General features: G+C 42.0%; 1 protein-coding gene across 7 annotated transcripts in view; it reads right to left on the bottom strand.

The window, feature by feature from the left end:
- The window catches only part of EPB41L4B (erythrocyte membrane protein band 4.1 like 4B), a 196,316-nt gene that overhangs the window by 69,516 nt on the left and 107,921 nt on the right, over nucleotides 1-18,879 (bottom strand). For all 7 annotated transcript variants that reach the window (XR_015705195.1, XM_087759587.1, XM_087759548.1 and 4 more), the window contains 2 exons: nucleotides 15,158-15,273; nucleotides 5,659-5,784 (listed from right to left, as the gene is read on the bottom strand). Coding sequence is in view for 6 of the 7 variants with exons in the window: in XM_087759587.1 (XP_087615713.1) it covers nucleotides 5,659-5,784; nucleotides 15,158-15,273 (242 nt within the window). In the remaining variant the exon portion in view is untranslated. The remainder of the gene's footprint in view (nucleotides 1-5,658; nucleotides 5,785-15,157; nucleotides 15,274-18,879) is intronic.

The following is an 18,879-nucleotide window of genomic DNA, read 5'->3' as shown; positions in this document are numbered from 1 at the left end:
ACAGCTTTAGCAAGGAAGGCATCATGTACATAAGGAGCTGTGCAAGCTTCCCCCACAGCCTGAACACCTCAGCTGTGACCTGTTATACTCACGTAATTCCAATTCTGATCTCTGTGCAAAGACTGTCAAATTGTGCAGTAGCTCTGTGCTGTGAATAAGGACGGGTGGAGGGAGGGAGGAAAGGAGGAGAGGGAAGTAAACGGCATCTAATTCATGATGGAAAGAGGTTAAAATGTTGGAAAAGCTGATCCTTTCAAGGTACTTAAGTCAACATCTAGTGAAAGCTAAGAACTCCTCTGGGGATCCAGAAGGATTTGTTTAAGTCCTATTATAAGAAAGATCGCATAAAATTATAAATCCTCAAGTGTCTTCCCCTCACCTACTCTATTTTCATTCATGACCTGATTAGGGTTTGAATCCAGATCCCCTTAAGTGAATAAAGCTCCAAAGACCCAGCTCACATAAAGACAGTGAATTTTTTCTAGAAATACATGGCAAAAGCATGTGGACTTTGAAGTTGACAAGTCCTTGCACTTGAATCTTTCCTTAAAGGAGACAGCACAATGAAAAAGGCAAAGAATCATCAAAAATGGACCTAAGACAGACTAGCACTGTGAGTCACCTCACTTATGCACCCTTTCTACCATAAATAATGCATAGATCCCGGTCTCATTTACATTTGCAGCCATGGCTTGCATCTATGTAGAGAGCACAGGCTGCAGGATGACACCTGTACCCGAGCATGTCCAGAGACATTTTCTGTACCACAGTCCAGTCTGTTCCTCCAGGCAACTCTAGACAGCACAAGCAACCTGCGCTTACTCACATATTTGCAATACTTAAAGCAAAACGACATGATCATCGGTCCGTACCTGTTTCTAGGACAGGGAGGAAAAAGAGAGAGATGGCTATCGACCTGGCCTAAAAATTTACATGTGTATAAGCTTGTGAAGAAAGTTAGCGTGTGAAAGGGGCTAGGGGATTGAGCATCCCTTTGTTCAGTGTAAATGTCCCTTTGTTTACGGAGAATCAATGCAGGGGAATCAATTGCTCAAGAACCCAAACCTGGCTGATAGAAGCTACCTCTCGCCAGCCAAGTTTCCCTTGGGGTTGATAAAGCAGAAGCGAATGGGATTTTGTATGCTTTTTGTAAATAGCTCTGCACCTCCAAACTACTGTTTTCCACCTTTTTCTTAACAAACAACCCATAATGCTCAGTGAGGAACAGCTGGGTGGTAATGTCACCTCTGTTTATCTTCCATAAACTGCACGGCAAAAATGTGTCTAAAAATGGGCTTGGCATTCCCTTGTCTGCAGACGGAGAAAAAATGCGAGTAATGCAAAAATCAGCTGCAGTAGATATCTATGAGAAACAGGATCTCAGTTCCTTCCCTGTGCTAACCTGCTAGACTTACATCAACCCAAGGATTTAGGAAAGCTTGAGTAACAGGTGAAGAATATAAACACCGCTTGTAGACAACAAACTACTAGAACACAACACACACTGCCGGCCAAAAGAAAAAGCCCTGCTGAGATAGCTGCACATTTGCTCAGGAGCCTGTGCTTAATTCTAAGGGTAATTAGGATTTGCCCAGAGCCAAAGTGGATATAAATAGCAACCGAAACCTGCTAGTATCTTTCCTCCATCAGCTGGGCCATGAACTGTTTGGCAAAAGGGATTCTTTGTGATACTAACAAGTCGTCTGATCAATCATGGCATATCAGCACTGACTCATGCAAGCTGCAAAGGGGTTTTAAATGCCAGGGAGAGCTGGTCTTTTGTATTCTGGCAGCTCCTCACTGCTGCTTTATACCACTCCCTCTCAAATGAAGAGTCTGGAATAAGTGCAAAAAAAGGAAGAAAAAAAAAAAGAAAAGATGTCAGTTGCTTCACAGTGTTTAGTGCTCCCCTGGAGCTTAATTATGTGGGAACTGTGATACGCAGTCTGTCAGCTAGAAGGTGGCAGATCCCTTGTGGCACAGTTTGAAAGGTGTGTTGTGAAATACTGCTCCTTTGCTCTAGACCTACAGATACTGTATAGCACGCTCTGTGCAAACCACAGGTTCCCACAGTCATGTGTGGGTTCCTCATGTTTCTCATCTGTGGTGTCTGTGGCAGTGTGCTCCTGGCTTCAGCTTCCAGCATCCCTATGCACACTGTAGTTTGATTCTCCAGCTAGCAGAACGGCACATAAATACTTCCAACTTCAAACAAACTCACTCCTATTCATTTTCTGCTGCTCTGTAACTCTAAACCACATGCAGGGCTCAGTGGTCAGCACCATAAACTTAAAAATTTTCGGTCTCTAAGTCAGGACTATAGCCATGGGAGATGGTGTATTGCCCCCTAGGAACACAATAAACAGCTCTTCAGCATAATTCTGAAATGAAGCAGTGCAGAGATCATCTTCCAGAATATATTTTCAAATGCGTTGCATAATTCTCTCTGTGTTTTTTGTTTGTTTTTTTTTTTTTTTAAATCATAAGCATTGGAATCATTCATTTCTAAGACTCTCTCTTGTGTTGGTGTGTAGCTGCCATAAAGACAGAAAACTACAGAAAATTTCCTGTCCCAGTTTATATTTTCCACTTGCAAACATTCACTCCATTCTCAGAATTAACAAGGAACAGCTTCTTCTTCTACTACATGCAGGAGGTTCCTTCATAAACTTGTCACATCCTGATGTTAGTAGCATATGGTATTGAAAATATTCCCACTGCTTAGAGAGAGAGCTGTTACAAATATTTCAAGCAACAGTTTGTTAATTTTAGATCCAAACCTACAGCGCACCAATATTTTTCTCATGTTTTTACACCTAACTGGATAATGAAGATGCCCCATGCAGTTTCATAAAGGACAAGTTAGACCATAGATTTTTGGGTATGTTTTAAAAATATATTAGTAGATACTCTACCCAGCCTTTAAAAGAACATTTAATTTCAAATAGCATATGGATAAGACAGAATCTGGTTCCTTCTTCTTCCTTTTACAAAGTAGAGAGGAGCAAATCCTCATCTTTTTTGCGATACCATGAAATAAAGGAAAATCTATGGTGTACATGAGGAAAATCAGCCTGTCTTGCTTTACAGCTCGAGGAATATAGGCTGTGCCTTACAAAACCCAGATATACTTCTTGCCTTGGCTGCCTTGTAAGTTGAAATATGACAGTACAGAAAACAAGAGATGAGAAATTGGAGTCTTAAGAATAAGGCCAGAAGGCAGGACTTCTCAGGGATTTAATATGGAACTGGCGTCAAAAGACAGAATTGGGCAGAGGATAACAGGGTGAGTCTTGCAGATATACTGGGCAGCAGCATATGTCAGATGGGGTCAAAGAGGGGCAGGATTACAGCCCTGGAGGAATACATGGAGTTAAAAGCTGTCTTCCATGAAGAAACTATTTCTTATCTGCTCCCTCAAAAGGATGCTGTAAGTGTCTCTGGGCAGTGTAATGCTATTCCAGCCCACTTTTCCCAGAAGATGACTGAACTGGAAAATGGCTTAGCTACTGGTATTCAGTTGCTCGGGTCGGGGGGGAGCAGAGACGATAACTGGGTGGTTTTATGGCACGCTGGTACGGTGGTTTATTGGGGCCTCCTGCAGCCCTCTCCCTCCTCCCATTCATTTTCTAGGTGATAGATGGTGTGTTTCTACTCATTCCTTCACCCTGGACCTTTTCCCTGCCCTTGCTAGTGCTCGTCTAGCCACAGCTTCTTACTGTGATGGCTGACCATTGCCTGGTCTCTGCCTACTTATTTTTGCAATGTATCTGGGAAGGGTAATATACTTGACAGGAGGGGAGCTCCAGTGCAGAAGAACTCATCTCTAGTTCCACAGGCAATTTTGTGGCTAAGCAGGCAGTTGAATGAGGATTTCCATGATTAAGGTGACGTCCTAACTTACTGGCTATAACTCTTAAGCCATACTTTGTTAGCACTGAAATCTTCAGAAATTTCAAACTGAACTGTATGCCATTATTTTTCCACAATACATGCTATCCTACAACAGTCTTGCTTCTCCTCCTTCTCTCTGAAATCGCAAGACTTTTCTCATCGGGGCCAAACCTGCAGACACCTACTTAATCCAACCTGACTGCTAAAGCCTTGTGCAAAACAACACAGGTAAGAAGGAAAAAAGGAATGCTCAGCTTGCTCTGAAACTTATTTACAACATAGCAGCAGCTAAAGAATACAGTTATGGCATGCATGAAAAAGCAACCCAGGATGTTCTCCCTTGGAAAGCCTCAGGGTGAAAAATTAAGTCAGGGCAGGTGAATTGAGAGATGCATATGTTTAGCACATTTCCTATCTTGCCTTAGTAATGTTGTACTCTGAATGCAACAGCACACACTGCTTCCAGTCTTTAACTATCCAGTCAAACATGACCATTAAGCATATTCAGGAGAAAATACAAATGTGAGAAATACGCTATGACATCCTGTAGAAAAGACATACAGGAAAAACAGAGGGCAAACCCAAGGGCAATCAAACAAGAAACACGCTGCATAAAATACAGTTGATACAACACAGAATTCGGAGAGGTGAGAGAACTGCTTTAAGCAAAAACTAAAAGAAAAAAACCCAACCTCCTTCCCCCGCATGCTGTCAGATTTACGGTTTCTGTTCTTGAAATCTAGGGCAGTCAGAATAACCAAATTTTGGTACTTCCTTAGGTCTAGCTAGACCAGATGTAATCTAGGACTTAGATGAAAGATCTACCTGGGAACAACAAATACACAAAGATGATCGTTAACAAATTCCTTTGCAGGGCAAGTTGACCTGATATTTTATTGTGAAAAGAAACAAAGTGATGGAAACACCAACATAATTTGTATTCAAAGGGAATAGTATGCACAAGGATACCACAGGAATTTGGGATAAGATTCATACCAATCTTCTGCCTCTACTTTTGTTCCTAAAGCATTTTATTTGGCTTTATTTTTGGCAAAATTGGCATTATCTTTTGTCCACAAAATGACACTTGAAAAGAATCACATATTTTAGGTTTTACTTAGATTTACCTCTGACTGGGAAATTAACCTTTTACAGTCATGCCATCTAGCAGCAGTTTTCAGTTGCGTGACATTATTACAAGACTTGTGATGTTTTTGAAACAGGATGTATCCGATGTAAACACTGACCTAGCAGTGAAAACAGCAGCTTGAAATTTAGTTAAAAGCACACAAACAAGTAAGAAAACAATACACTAGCTAACATTTCACATTCAGACAGCTCAAGTTAATCCCCTAAAATAAAGGTTGTATCTGGATGCGTAGATATTATCTTTAGAACGCCCTTAACCACAGTTTCCATGAGTGGTGGGTAGCCTCAGAAAACTCCAGAGCTTATTGTTTCTCAGGTACAAAGTCAGTAAAAGCTACAGTGACAAAATGAAAACATGGAGATTTCCTGGGGCCTTCTCTCCTATTTTCTCAGCCTCTCTCGGCTGTATTAATCATGTTAGTTAGGACAAATTTCCTACTTCCATCATATCAATCATTTTGAGTTACCTGAAGAAACTGTAGAGCAGCTAGAGAAAGCTAGGTCAATGTGGATACTTAAGGTAAAATAAGGTGCTTCCTCAGGAATGATGTGATTTTGGAAAATGGGTGTAAGCTGTGCCACAACTAGAAAGGTGAAATATTAAACACAGATTACCTGGGCGCCTACTCTAAAAGCAGCTTCCACTTGAGCTTTAAGGATGTTGCACTTCATATGGTCAGGTACAGAGGAAGGTGACACAGGGGCATGAAGAGTCTTTTCAGACACTTTCTTCTCTTCACCCTAGATTTAATATAAAAGACAAGCACAGTGACAAATATTAGAAAGATAAGTTAGCAAAATGGTCAAAGGTCAAATTTTTACTTGTAACAACTTGATTCAGCAATACTGGATGAAACCTCCACATTCATACCCTGATAGATACATCTTACAATAAAAAGTTTTCAAAATATTTAATGACTTGATACTATTTTCAGGACAAAAAAAGCCTCAGGGAAGCCTGAGTAATAGAAGCAAGAAACTGATGTGGAATGAAGATACATGGAAAAAGCCCACCCAGGCCCAAACCTGTGATCACACTGAGGAAGGAAAACATTGTCTCAAAATATTCCACAACAAGCAGAAGAAAGAAAAGTTCACAACACTCAACTATAGTGAACATTGGTTTCTTACATCACCTGAAGAATGCAAAGGGGCTTTGCAAATTTAACCAGAGGGATTTGAAGGGATCTCCATGTAATTGCAAGCCAAGCAAAATCTCCTTCATCAGAAAGAAAAGGAAAATCCAGGGACTTTAAACGTTGCTGCTGCTGTTTCCACTTGATGTCAACCCCTTACCTATGCAGTGATCTGGATCAGAAATCTAAAGCCTCAGGACTGCTAGTTTAGTGACCTGTTCAAACATGACCTAAAGGCTTTGTGCGTTGAACAAACTACATCCAGCAGAAATGCCAGCATGAATAAACTTCCCATGCAGAAAAGAAAAAAAGAGAAAACAAAAAGGACAATGTAATACTGATGTATAAACAAACAGGGTATGAATGAGACCAGGATTGTAAATGCGAACTCTTAAGCAATCAAACCATAATATCTTATATATTTTTAAAGAAGAATTGGGCAATGGCGTAAGAGCCATTGCAAACTTTCCTATTCTTCCTGAAAATGAGACCTGAATTACAACCGAGTAACAGCCTAGACTATGCATTCATTTTCCACTCTCGTTGCTGAGAAGAGCGAGTGGTCATATACACCCGGACAGAACGGATACGTAATGCTGTCATTCAGATTTCAGCCAAAACAGGTACAAGGCATCAGGAAACCAGGTCCAGCGCATCCTTGAGGTTCACCTCTGACAAGGTATTTCAAGACAGAACCGGTCATTTTTTAGCCACTGAAATTACCATATGATTAGCCCTTTAACTTCAAAACCTGCCTCCTTTATATCCTTCCTCCTGCCCTCCCACGTGGCATCCCACTGGCTGATGGTAACTACAATCTTACTGACTCTCCTCTCAGGTCTGCAAACAATCACAGACAAAAGGGAACGTCAAGATTTGGGGGACACTTTCTGCAAGTGGAGCAAATCACAAATGCAGTTATGTTGCCTGAGGATTCTGGTCTGCAAACACTGGGGAGGGAAAGAGCCAGACCTCCACAGAACTCTATTGAGACTGCAAGATATTTTTCATGTGTAACCAAAGTGGGTCCAGCAGACTTCTGCATCCAAAATGCCATAGCTGCTAGGTATGATTTTGAACAACTGTCTGTTAAAGGATTGCTCATCATGATATTTTTTTTTTTCTCTGGCAAATTTCTAATAATTGTTACATGTTTATTTGCCAAGCCACATTTACTGTTTTTATTGTAAGATATTTTTGGACTTTTCATTCTCCCCACTTTCCTCCTAAGGGAAAAATAAAATACTTAAAATGAAAAGTGACAGCATCTAGCTGGAGCAACTTATGGAACTGTAGTCATTTATTCAGTCCCGAATATAACAGTCGTTCTGGCAAGCATATGAAAAAAAACCCATGAAATATTTATTTGCCATAGGTGTCTTTTCTGGGGTACTCATGAAGCTAAGTAGAGATACTCAAAACGACAAAATTAACTGTAAAGAAAGCACAACTCTTCCTTCACCAGTAGTCTTGGTAGTCACTGTGCACTACTACACACTTTAAAAGGGCTGCTATTATCGTCAATTTTTAAGTGTACTGATTTCTAACAGCAGAAAGAACAACACACTAAGCAGTAGCATTTCTAAAGGCCATGCACAACCCCACCTTTGTTTTAACACTGTATATTAATCAAATGTCATTTCAGTCAAGAAAGATTAAGCAACTGTATTTTACTAGCTAAATCAAGACAACTGATGCTTGTTTAGGACACAAGGTTGTTTCGTAACTTGAAAAGTTCCAAAGACCCATCCATCTGTTATTCACATGGATACGGATATTTTTCAGTCCTTGTGTTCTTCCTCCCCTGCCCAATTTCTCCACATTGACAAAAAGCAAGACAAAAACCCTCAGGGCTGTCCTGTAGCTGGGAACCCTCAAAAGGTCTAAACCTCCTACTGTATTCAGGATTATATCAGATGACTGTAATGGAGACTGTCCCCAGTGCGGGATCTCATGTGCAAGTCTCACATTCAGATTCTTATAACTTGTGAGGTCCAAATGCTGATGCTTGCTGACCTGGCTGAAAAGGGAAAGCTGCTGCTGCTGCTGGAGGTGAAAGACTTCTTAGAAGCCATTCATGGGCGTTCAGTTCTGCTTTAGCCCTTGTTTGGGTCACACTTTAAGGGTTTCACCTTCAAGCAAGCAAAATTTGTTTTGCTTGCACCCCACCAGGAGCAGCAGTACCTTTAGTGACTGATCACACATGAAGAGCAGACATTGCTGCAGTCGCTGCTTGGCCTCGTGCTGCTCACCAGCAGCCGAAGGCCACCACCTCCCCCTGCCCCAGTAGGAATGCTGACTGCACACAAACCTCATATGGGGCTTGGGAGTGCCTGACCTGACCCAGTCCTCCTCTAGCTTCTGAACATATGTGAAAGGCTTCTTTGCCAGCCTGCCTTGGCAACGACGGACTTTTCTGCCACAGTGCAGCACATCCTGAATCATTACTGAATTCTGCTCTCACATAGCTGATTAGCTGAGACTATTACACATATAGTCAGTGGCACTGAAGATCCAGATTAAAAGTGAACTCAAATCATAGAACAAAGTAGCACCTGCTTACTGCAGACTGTTAGCACTTCTAAGCATCTGAATAAGTTCCTGTTGTTTCTTAATGCCACTAATCTTTACATATAAGCCTGTTCATTCCCCAATTTAACTCCTAAAGTATAATTGTCATCAAGAAGGCAAAAGAAAAAAACATATTTCAGGACTATACACCACCATGCAGTACCTTCTATCGTTCATTTCACTAGTTTATAAGAAAATCAAAGATCTAAAACCTGCCTGCATTAGGAATCTCTATATACCATTACTGCAAGAATGAAAGCTGTTATCTGCTTTATTTTGCTGTATAATAAAGAAATCCTACACTTCCAGAATCCTTATCGCTTGCCATGATGAGTGAAGCATAAAGATAGCAGCTGGGCATTCAAATGTTGTACCAGGTTGGCAGTTATTAAAATTTTATTTTCATTTATAAACTAAGAGCATTCTATGTGGAAGTCATTAGAAAACTAAACATGGCATAATGTTAATGAAACTTCCAATTTTATCATTTCCTATTATGTAATTCCAAAGAATGAGATGCCCCTTTCAAGTGAATGTCTGAGAGTCAAACTTGCATTTGAAAGAAATAATCTTCTTGCTTAAAATTGCAATCTAAACTCATTCTAGAAGGTTTAGAAATGAGGAAAAAACCCATTAAGTTAAGATACCCGATAAAACTCCAATTTTCCATCTCCAGTTCTGCTGGTGCTAAAAAATAGCTATGTGTTCACATCACTTTCACCATTGATGCAGAACGTTATTTTTCCAAGAAGGAGAACACTGGAGAACTGTATTTAAGTGGATTTCATAGAAGTGGGTTGAACAAGCTCAGATATATACACACATTAAATTAGATGGCTTTTTTCTTTTTATAATTGAGGTCTTAGGTTTGCTTTTCTCCTCCCAAACATTTACTTTAAATTCAATTACATTTGCTGATACTAGAACCGAAGGCAGATTTGTACAGTGTTAGATAATGATGACACTGGCTTTGGTTTGCAAAGCTAACCGAATATTAAGTACACATACAGAATATAAAAATAGTTGCATGAAACACAGCGATACCACTTCTGTACTTAACATTTCTATTCTCTCTGCTTTGAAAGGTTCATGCTTTGTTCCACATCAAACTTTGTACCAAGAGTAAGATTCATGATCTTTTGCCTCTCTGAATTTATCAAGAGTCTCTTCTTAGCCAAACAGTATGTTTAAAACACGTATTTAGCTGGAGACGTCTGAAGAATAGAATTAATTTTTTTTTTTTAGGAATGCAGGTCGATTCTTTGTTGCTAGCCATCACTGCTAGTGGGAGGTAAAATTTTAATGAAGACAACACAGATATATAGGTTCTGAATGCACATTAGCTATGTAAGGTCAAACCCTTTGGTTTCCTGGGACTCAGCTATATCTGCAAACGTGCATGAAAATCTACAGACACTTTCGTCCCCTTTCCACCAGGAGATTTATTGATTTTTTTTTCCATATGATAGCTAACACCAATTACGAACAGACACCATAATGGTAAGACCTGTATGATTATGTGGTATTTTTATCTGAGGCAAAGTTTGCAAGCAGAAGCTGCATCTTTTATTAGAAAAATACATTTGGAAAACCAAACAAACAAACCCTTCATTAAACTGTCAGATACACAAGACCTTCCTCAGGTCAACTATCAGTTGGTCTAATGAAAGATATAACTCCCAATAAATCTTGTTATGCTTATATCCTTGGAACAAACCTCTTTAGTTCCTGGTATCAAATTTATTTTATAAAATGATATTGCTCAATATTATTAGATCCTGCCTCTGTCAGTGCCAAGCTTCATGATAGCCTTAGTGGGTCACGGTAGCCATGTTTCCTGGGGTATACCGTCTGATCAGCATATCACACAGAAGAGTCTCAGATATATCAATAAAGTGAGTTGGTTTTGTGGTATTTTTAAACCACAAATGTTTTTTGGAACTGCAGTAGCTTTAGTCTTTGCAGTTGTGCATGGGGCAGGTAGTTCCACAGCTTTTTTGCCAGTGGTATCATCTGCAAGCAGTCAGTAGCGTAACTGGGCAGCCCTGTAATATGGTATGGCCATGCTAGCAAAAGGCCATAAGCTTTGAACAGAGTTTGCAAAGCCATTGAGGCTCATCAGGCTTGCTCTGTCTGAACCTTTCTCGATCTGCCTGCAGCTTTGTTTTCCTAGATTTAGCTGTAACAGCAATAATTTTACACAGAAAACAGTAACACAAGCAGTCATTCTTTGTAGAATGAGACATTTATGACTTCAACACAATGATGTAGTGTAAAACAACACAGGGCTGGTATGATAACAGAGGCCTTGAGAAGTGGAGACACAGGAGGTGGTGTAGAGGAGCACAGGCTTGGGGTGATATAGCACAAGGGGCACAGGCTGGCCCTGGAGACCCCATGGTTATAAACAACTCACCAATGGCCAGTTAAAGAAATGCAGACCTGGACCTGGACAAAACTGGTTTTAGGGGCAATGAAGAGAGGAAAGACATAGTATCTAGCATATATATGTAAAAGTCGCCATGTATAGTAAATCTGGGTGTAACGTGAAGATGCAGATCAATAAAGAGCAAGCAAGGTGTAAAAGCATGTTTGCAAACATACAAAAGGATCTGAAGTGGGTCCTAGAAGAAGAAACCATGAACATGACCATCATAACACCCCCTCTGCCCCCCACCAGAATGAAATCACCAACCTTAGGACCCAGGGGTATAAGGGAAGGGTGAGCATAACACCAGGAAAAGGGGTAGAACAATTTGGACTGTATTAGTGTTTAAAGAATCACAGAATCATTTCTGTTGGTAGAGGCCTTTAAGATCATCAAGTCCAACCGTTACCTAGCACTGTCAAGTTGACCACTAAACCATGTCTCTAAGCGCCACATCTACATGTCTTTTAAATACCTCCAGGGATGCTTCATCAATCACTTTTACATGGATGGGAGAACATATTTTTCTAAGGAAAGGCTTGCAAGAAAGAAAAATCAGAAATACATTCACAGCTACAAGACTTAGGCTTGCCTCTCCTGGAGATTAAGGAGTCCACTAGCACCAAAGGGCATGAACCGCATATTGAAACTGAGTTTTATCATTCAGTAAGTAGACAGACACGTCCACTGTACCAAACAGCTTTGGAAAAGAGATTGGACACATTCATTCATCATTACCATGAGACGAAGTTTGCTGTAGCGGACAATCAAATTAATTAACTGCTGAATCTAATTTACCCAATTTCTTGTTAATTCTCCTATGGGTTGATTATTAAGCCTGACAAATTCCAGCCCCAAAGCACTTTGCTTGAAAAAATAATAATTAGCAACAGGAAGAGAGGGAGTGAAAGTTGGGGCTCCACAATAGATGTGGAAACCATTGCTTTATTTTCAGAAATAGAGCAAATGAAGCAGCTTCATAACTGCTTCACTGGTTTTGTTTAAGCATAATATTTCAGAGGATGCAAAACTAGGGAATAAAAAGCATTTAGTAGAATAGGAATCAATGGAGTGGTGCAGGAGAGCTGTTAACGTTTCATTTTTTTGCCAGAAACTAGACACACTGACCAGTCATTAAAATCTGTTGGTTGCCGGACTGAGTAGCTAGTTAACCACCACAACCAAAGGAGCTTTAGAGGCCACACTCATAGCGAAAAATGCTTGTCACAGTTCAGGGCTGTTCAATCCTGTCTAACCTGGCCCACTGCCTTTGCGCTGGGTGATGCTCCACAGCATTTCAGCCCAGGGCTAGCTCAGTATTTACAGCATGTCCCTCTCTTTCATTGGAGAAGCCATCTGCTTTTGACACGGCTCAAAGACCTGCAGTTTGTTTGTTTTAGCTTTATGAGCTCTGTGTACACATTTCACTAGGATCTAGGTCAGAAAATGGTACTTGAAGAAGAAACCACAAGCGAGGGGCCAAAAGAACTTCAGAATGATTTGTCGGTCACAACCCACAGCCTGTAACGTGAGGGCTTGATTGCTGAGGTGCTTTCTGGTGGTGAGTCTGGGCATATTTCAAGAGCACGTACAATTTTCAGATGGCTCAAAATGGCAATTTTTTAATACATTTTGAGGGACTGGCCTCCTTTGCATTGACCTGGTAACCACTGCTTATGGGACTGCTGACCAGCTCTTATACCCAAACCCTCTATGACTGCCAGGAGAGGGTTTTCATTAGGCAGGCCATGTCTCTAGCCTTGCCTTCTGCTGAGCTTCTGCCAGAAACTGAAGCATTCAACAGCTCCTCGTGCTCATTGCAAGACTTTTTCATCAGCTAAACCTTGACTGATGGAAGTCTCACCACAGCAGACACAGGCTGCATTTACAGTGCAGCTGCATTTATTGTGAAGCACTGACTTGCTGTGACACTGCGTTCTGCTAATTAGTCCTTAAATAAATAATCCATCTGAGTGTGGACAAGATTCTAGAGCTGTCAGGACAAGCCAAAGAAAACCATTTATTATAGAAGAACTGAGTTCTCCCTCCATGGATTTTCAGAGAAGAAAGAAGAGCGAGAGGATCAGAGGTCAGGCTTTGCCAGGCAGAAGTCGCAGGGACTCTATTGGGACTACTTGCACAGTACGGTGGAATATAGGACCAAAATGTTTTAAGCCTTCATTTAAAGAAAGAAAAAAAGACCATAAATCCGCTCATTGTGAGATCACAAAGGTACCATTGAGATCATCTGTTCAGATCTTTTGCACAACACAGGCCAGACTGGTTTATCCACTTGTGCACGGTGGTCAACACGGAAAGAGTCCTCTCACTTCTTCACTTTAGCCCTTTATATATGCCAAACTGAGCTGTCAATAAGCTCAATAGCGTAGGACCATCCTTTAAAGCATGTTTTGGACATTGCACCTAAGTGAATGTTCTCAGCTGGGGTTAAGACAGAGTATCAGTAATTACACCTGAACCACAGTGCTCCTCTCCGAAGACCTGGGTATTCACTGGATGAATCTGTGAGATGGAGAACTTTCCTTTGGCAAACTATGTCAATGCTTAATTAGCTTTGCCTATAAAAAAACTGTACTTATTACCAGTTAAGACTATTTCTAGAAGAAGAACTTCAGAAATGTCCACAGGAAAAAGATGACTTCTTTTCCATTTCACCCCAGTTTGTCTACTTTATGATTTAACTTTTTACCCCCACTCAAACTGATCAGTCAGACAAAATGACAGCTCCTCAGAGCCGATAACCAAACAGATTTGGGAAAAAGTCTAAAATATTCCACCTTCATTCATTAATTCAGAAGTCTCCAAAAGTCATGACGTAGGTCATTGCCTCATGACCACATTCATAAGGCGTAAGGACTGCAGTCCTTAGCTGAACTACACCACCACCCCATGACACACCCTGAACATGGTTCTTCAAACAAGTCTTCATGACAGAAAATCCAGTGCATTATGGATTAAGTTTAATTAACTAGAATGTTGGAAAAAATATTCCAAGATTTCACTTTTTATTAGAAACACCTGCCTCACTGACTTTCAGCCTTGACTTCATCTCCTGGATTCTCTCATCCAGAAAAAAGAAAGATTATGCTATATAGATACACAGCCCTTTTGTGCTGGTATTTTTGACACATTTTGTGACCTCCCCTTTGATATTAATTTCCCTAACACTTGTTGAAATAATATAAATAACAAAAGGCTGCCTGTAAAACCCAGGTAAAGTAATTTAATTGAGTTCTCCCTTGAACTGACAGAAAGCTCTCAAAACACCACGTTTCTTTTAACAGGTCTGTATAGTCACTGGAGGCCCAGACCCACCGCATTAGAAGCCAATGGCAATGCTCTCGTTGACTTCACTGGGTTCAGCTCAGGACAGATGTGGTTGCAAACCAGAGCTCCAGGTCTCTGTGGCTCTATCCAGACTCAGCTCAAGGCACCACACAGCGCAGGCACAGTGGATTTTGCCTCACATGGATACAAGGAGCCGCCAACCTGGTGGCCTCTGATCTCTGGCAGAAACAGTGGGACATGGCTGTTTTGCCACCCCTGCAAAAATTCACTCATAAAACACCCACTAACATCAGATGCCAGGGGGGTTTTAAGGCATAACACAGACTCCTCATGTAGAAAAACAAGATTTTTTTTTATCACTTAAAGTGTTGTTATTTTTTTACAGCTCTGGGCTGCCTAGATGACTAACTCTTCACAACTGAACTAAAACTACATCATAACATTGCTGCAGCAGCTTCTGAAATTTTAAAAGGCAAAGTTGAAGGAAATGCTAAATCTAAAAACCAAACCTCAGTCCCATAAGGAAATGGTGAGAGGTGATTAAAAAGCAAGCCAGTTGCAGATGAATGTTGATTTGAATTGGAGGTGAAAAAGCAGCAGTTTTTGAATATGAAGTGGAAAAGGGGCTCTCTGGCATATATATGTAAAAGTATATATGTATATGCTATACCTTGTTCATGCTGACGTGCAGGGCTGGCCATGGTCCAACTACCTTCACACTCTCCGTTTCTATTTTCTTCAGATGAGAAGTTTCATCATAAAGAAGGGGAAGTCCTGAGCTCAGTTCTAAAAGATGGCCAAAAGAAAGAAAGAAAAAAACACAGTCTGAAGGGAGGCTACAGAAGGACTGCAGAGCAAGACACTCAGCTTCATTTGAAGAGACAGCGGTCAGCAAACCATCTTCCCCGCAAGAGCATCTAAAATGTTTCATAATTACGCCTGTTGGGTCATTTTTCGTTTTTCTATTTAGAAAACAGTTCCTACCCCTCCTCCTCTCCCATCTCTACATTTCAGCAGGGCTTTTGCCAGCTTTGGGCTAGATATGTCTCTCCTTACACTGCCCCCCCGCCCCCCCCCCCCAATATATTCTAAAACTCAGTTGACACCAGAGGGACTATTTATGCAGCCAAGGTGCCACTCTCGGAACATGTGATGTGTAAAGAGATCAGAGCATAGCTTTTGGCTTCTCTCAGACATCTTTATTTATATGCCAGCCTCCTTAAGACTGTTGTCAGGAATTTGCTGTGCTTTGTCAACAGAAATTTTGAGCAAACCACTGACACAGAAAGACAAGGAAAAATATTTTTCGAGACAGCCCTGAAAGGACTCTGCCAATATCTTGGGGATGGTGTGGCATATATATGTATATTTGCAAGTCCTCTGAGAAAAATGAGCTTCATCATGTGATGATTTAACAAATCCGTGTGTCCTCTATTTCTTTTTGCCATGGATCCTAGATAACAGCAGTTGGGAACAATTCCGTAATCTCTGGAGTCTGATTCAAAGCCCATGGAAATCAATAAAAACCTTGCACTGACTGCAGTTTTGTTTGGATCAGGTTCTTAAGCTGTCCTAAGAATATTAAATATTACTCACTCAAGATCTAATTCTACAGCTGTTTAAATATACATTAAGGGCTTTGCTGACTAGAGACAAACTGCTAAAACCAGCTTATAGGGATATAAGCAAAAAGCTGGTTTTGGCATTGATGAAACATTATCAGACCCTGAGGTAATAACATCCTAGAAGGGGTTACAATATCAGCATTGACCTCCCCTTGGTGGTCTCTCATCACAAGTTAGCGATGCCAGAGTTTGGCATTTCTCACGTCACAGCTGCTTCCATGGATGTGAGACTGTGAAACTGCCCAATGATACCCGGGAATAAATTACCACAGTCATAAGATAAGACATGATGATGGGTTCTTTTTTTTGAAGAAACACAGTCATTCTAATTTCCTGTCAAGAAAGAAGAGAGGGGGAAAAAGCGCCTTATTTACATTATTTAAGTTTGCTATGATTTAAAACTGACTTTTAAGCTGTTTTTTTGTTTAAAGGGAGAGCTCCAGAAAACAAGCTAGCCAGTTGGCCTTTTAAGTCAACCTTGAAAATAAATTAAAAAAAAGGCAAAAAATTGAAGTCCTATAAAAGGCATATATTTCCTGAGTCAGCATTAAGTCTTGGCAAAACCAGGCTTTCATTTCAAGAAAGGATCTGGCAGCACTGTGGTTTTTCAAAGCACTGTTTTCAGCCTGAAACTCAGTCTGTATTACACCATTCTCTGCTCAGGGTTACACAAGGACTTTTGTAGCGAGCAGTTCAGGAATAAAGGATGTCTTTTTTTTAAGTGATAACCTGCAAGCTCAGCCCAGAGTTCAAGAGGCAAGCTGGGCTCCCTCTTCTCGTTCGTCACTTTCCATCATAAAAATTCTGTGAGGTACATTGCGTACTTGTTGGCATCTGCTTTCGGTGCTAGCCCCAGCTGCTGCCGGTGGATCTGCTCACGTGCACCTGGTAATCCATGCACGACGTTGCCATGCCAATTAGGCTTAGCAAGCAGTTCACCCTCTCTGTGCGGTGCTGGCGCTGTAAGGCTAACTGCCGTTGAATACAGCGGTCCCTGGGACTGGGATTCTGTGAATACACCGGAGGAAGATCTGCTGCATAAAAAGATATGATCTGTGTACATTAGCTTTGAGGTGAAGGGCAGCATTGCCAATACAATAATCAGGCTGAATGCAGGAAAACAACATCTTCTGCTGAGCTGCCTTCATAAACACACATGTCAGATTTGTTTCACCGGATTTCACTTCTTCCAGTAATTGAAGTAGACAAATTACTTGGAATGTGAAAAATCAGGCAGGTCTGGCCCGGCTTTGTTTTCTGTAACAAGGCCGTGTGTTTGCTGAGAAACATGCACCAGTATTGAAAGGGAACCTTGGCTGGGCATACTGTTGTTTCCCTCTCTCCTGCCCATGGCCTGCAAATTGCGCTGGTATTTTGGCATTTATCAGAACAGGTGTAAGTGGAGGAAAGGCAGACGCTTTCCGTCTCTCTCGACCTGATGCCGGTTACATATGGGTGGGTCACTCCGCGTTCTACTTCCGATGAATTTAAAACCACCTCAGAGCTCAGAAACGAGTCCAGTCCATAGGAACTGGAATAAGTCACAAAACACCCGTGGTCCCTTGGAAAACCACCAGGCAGCAGAACTGAAGTGCTGGTGTGCACAGCCACGTGTGAGCTAGGATAGCGTGTTCCCCCCGTGAGACCTTTTGACTCTCCAGGCATTTCCACTTGAGATATTTTGGTCACAAGCACGCTCTTCCCCGAGAGCGTCCCCAGGTTCGTGACCACTTACTTCCTAGGAACGCTTTCCCAGTAGTGGCCTTTCCATGCGGCCTGGAGCCAGACACCAGCCCCCGCGTCCCCAGGTTCCCGACGCAGACCCCTGCCAGCGTCTCCTCTCTGCCTGAGTTTTCTTGTCCCACACGCTCCGCCACGCGTGCCCTCCTAGAGCACTGACTGACAGCCAGCATGCTCCTAACCGTTTCGGCACACACGCTATGGGCCTTTTCCACAGGCTCTCTACAAGACGGTTTTCTCAGCTGAAATAGCCTGAGCAGTGTTTAAAAGGATCCGTGAAAAACAACACAAACCCACTGAGCACCAACCTTGAAAAGGCAGCCAGACCTGCCACCCCAAACTGCAAGTGAGTAACTTTGACTCATTTTAAGGGAAGCGGTCCTACCTGTACCATCACCGCTCTAATGGTGCAGACAACAGCCCGAGCGTGCCAGGTCTAACGCAGCGTGCCTGTGCTAAGACGAGCCAGCTTACAGAGCAGCACATGGGATGCAAAATGGCCTGAACAGCTCAGCCGGGTGCAGCCGGCACTACAGCCTCCCCTCGGAGGTGCCCCTGTCCCTTTCTGCTCCCTTAGAGAAACTGGGAATTGGCATTTGGCGCTACGGGCATTAGGCCATGTCAGGAACCAGCACCGATTCCGTTTCCTCTAATCAAATAGCCAGCATGAACCGGCCAGAAGCAGACAAAACGAAGAGAAAGGTGAATCTACCTCCAGGAATAGGTGCTAGGTGCATGTCTGGGCTGTTGAAGTCCCCTTCAGAGCATGGCAGCTGCCGGACAGGCGGGGTGGGCTGTGCCCCCTGCCTGGTGCAGGGTGCAGGGGAGAGTGCTCACCCCCTCCATGCCTGGGGGCATGCAGCCTGCGGGGCCCCACGTTTCATCCCACAGGTGACACTTCCCAGGCACAAACAGAACTGCTCCTGATGTTTGCCCTTATCCTTTTCTAAGCTTTCTATAAGCTTATTTCACCAACAAGGAAGAGTGGGAAAGCAGTGCAGCCCAAGAGCAGACACACACCTGGAAT

The sequence above is a fragment of the Nipponia nippon genome, unplaced genomic scaffold (assembly GCF_047370975.1).
Source record: "Nipponia nippon isolate SJK-2023a ecotype South Korea unplaced genomic scaffold, ASM4737097v1 scaffold_1, whole genome shotgun sequence".
In the NCBI taxonomy this organism is placed as follows: Eukaryota; Metazoa; Chordata; class Aves; order Pelecaniformes; family Threskiornithidae; genus Nipponia; species Nipponia nippon.
The sequence above is the reverse complement of the archived record's forward strand: the minus strand, read 5'-3'. Positions and strand labels throughout refer to the sequence as shown.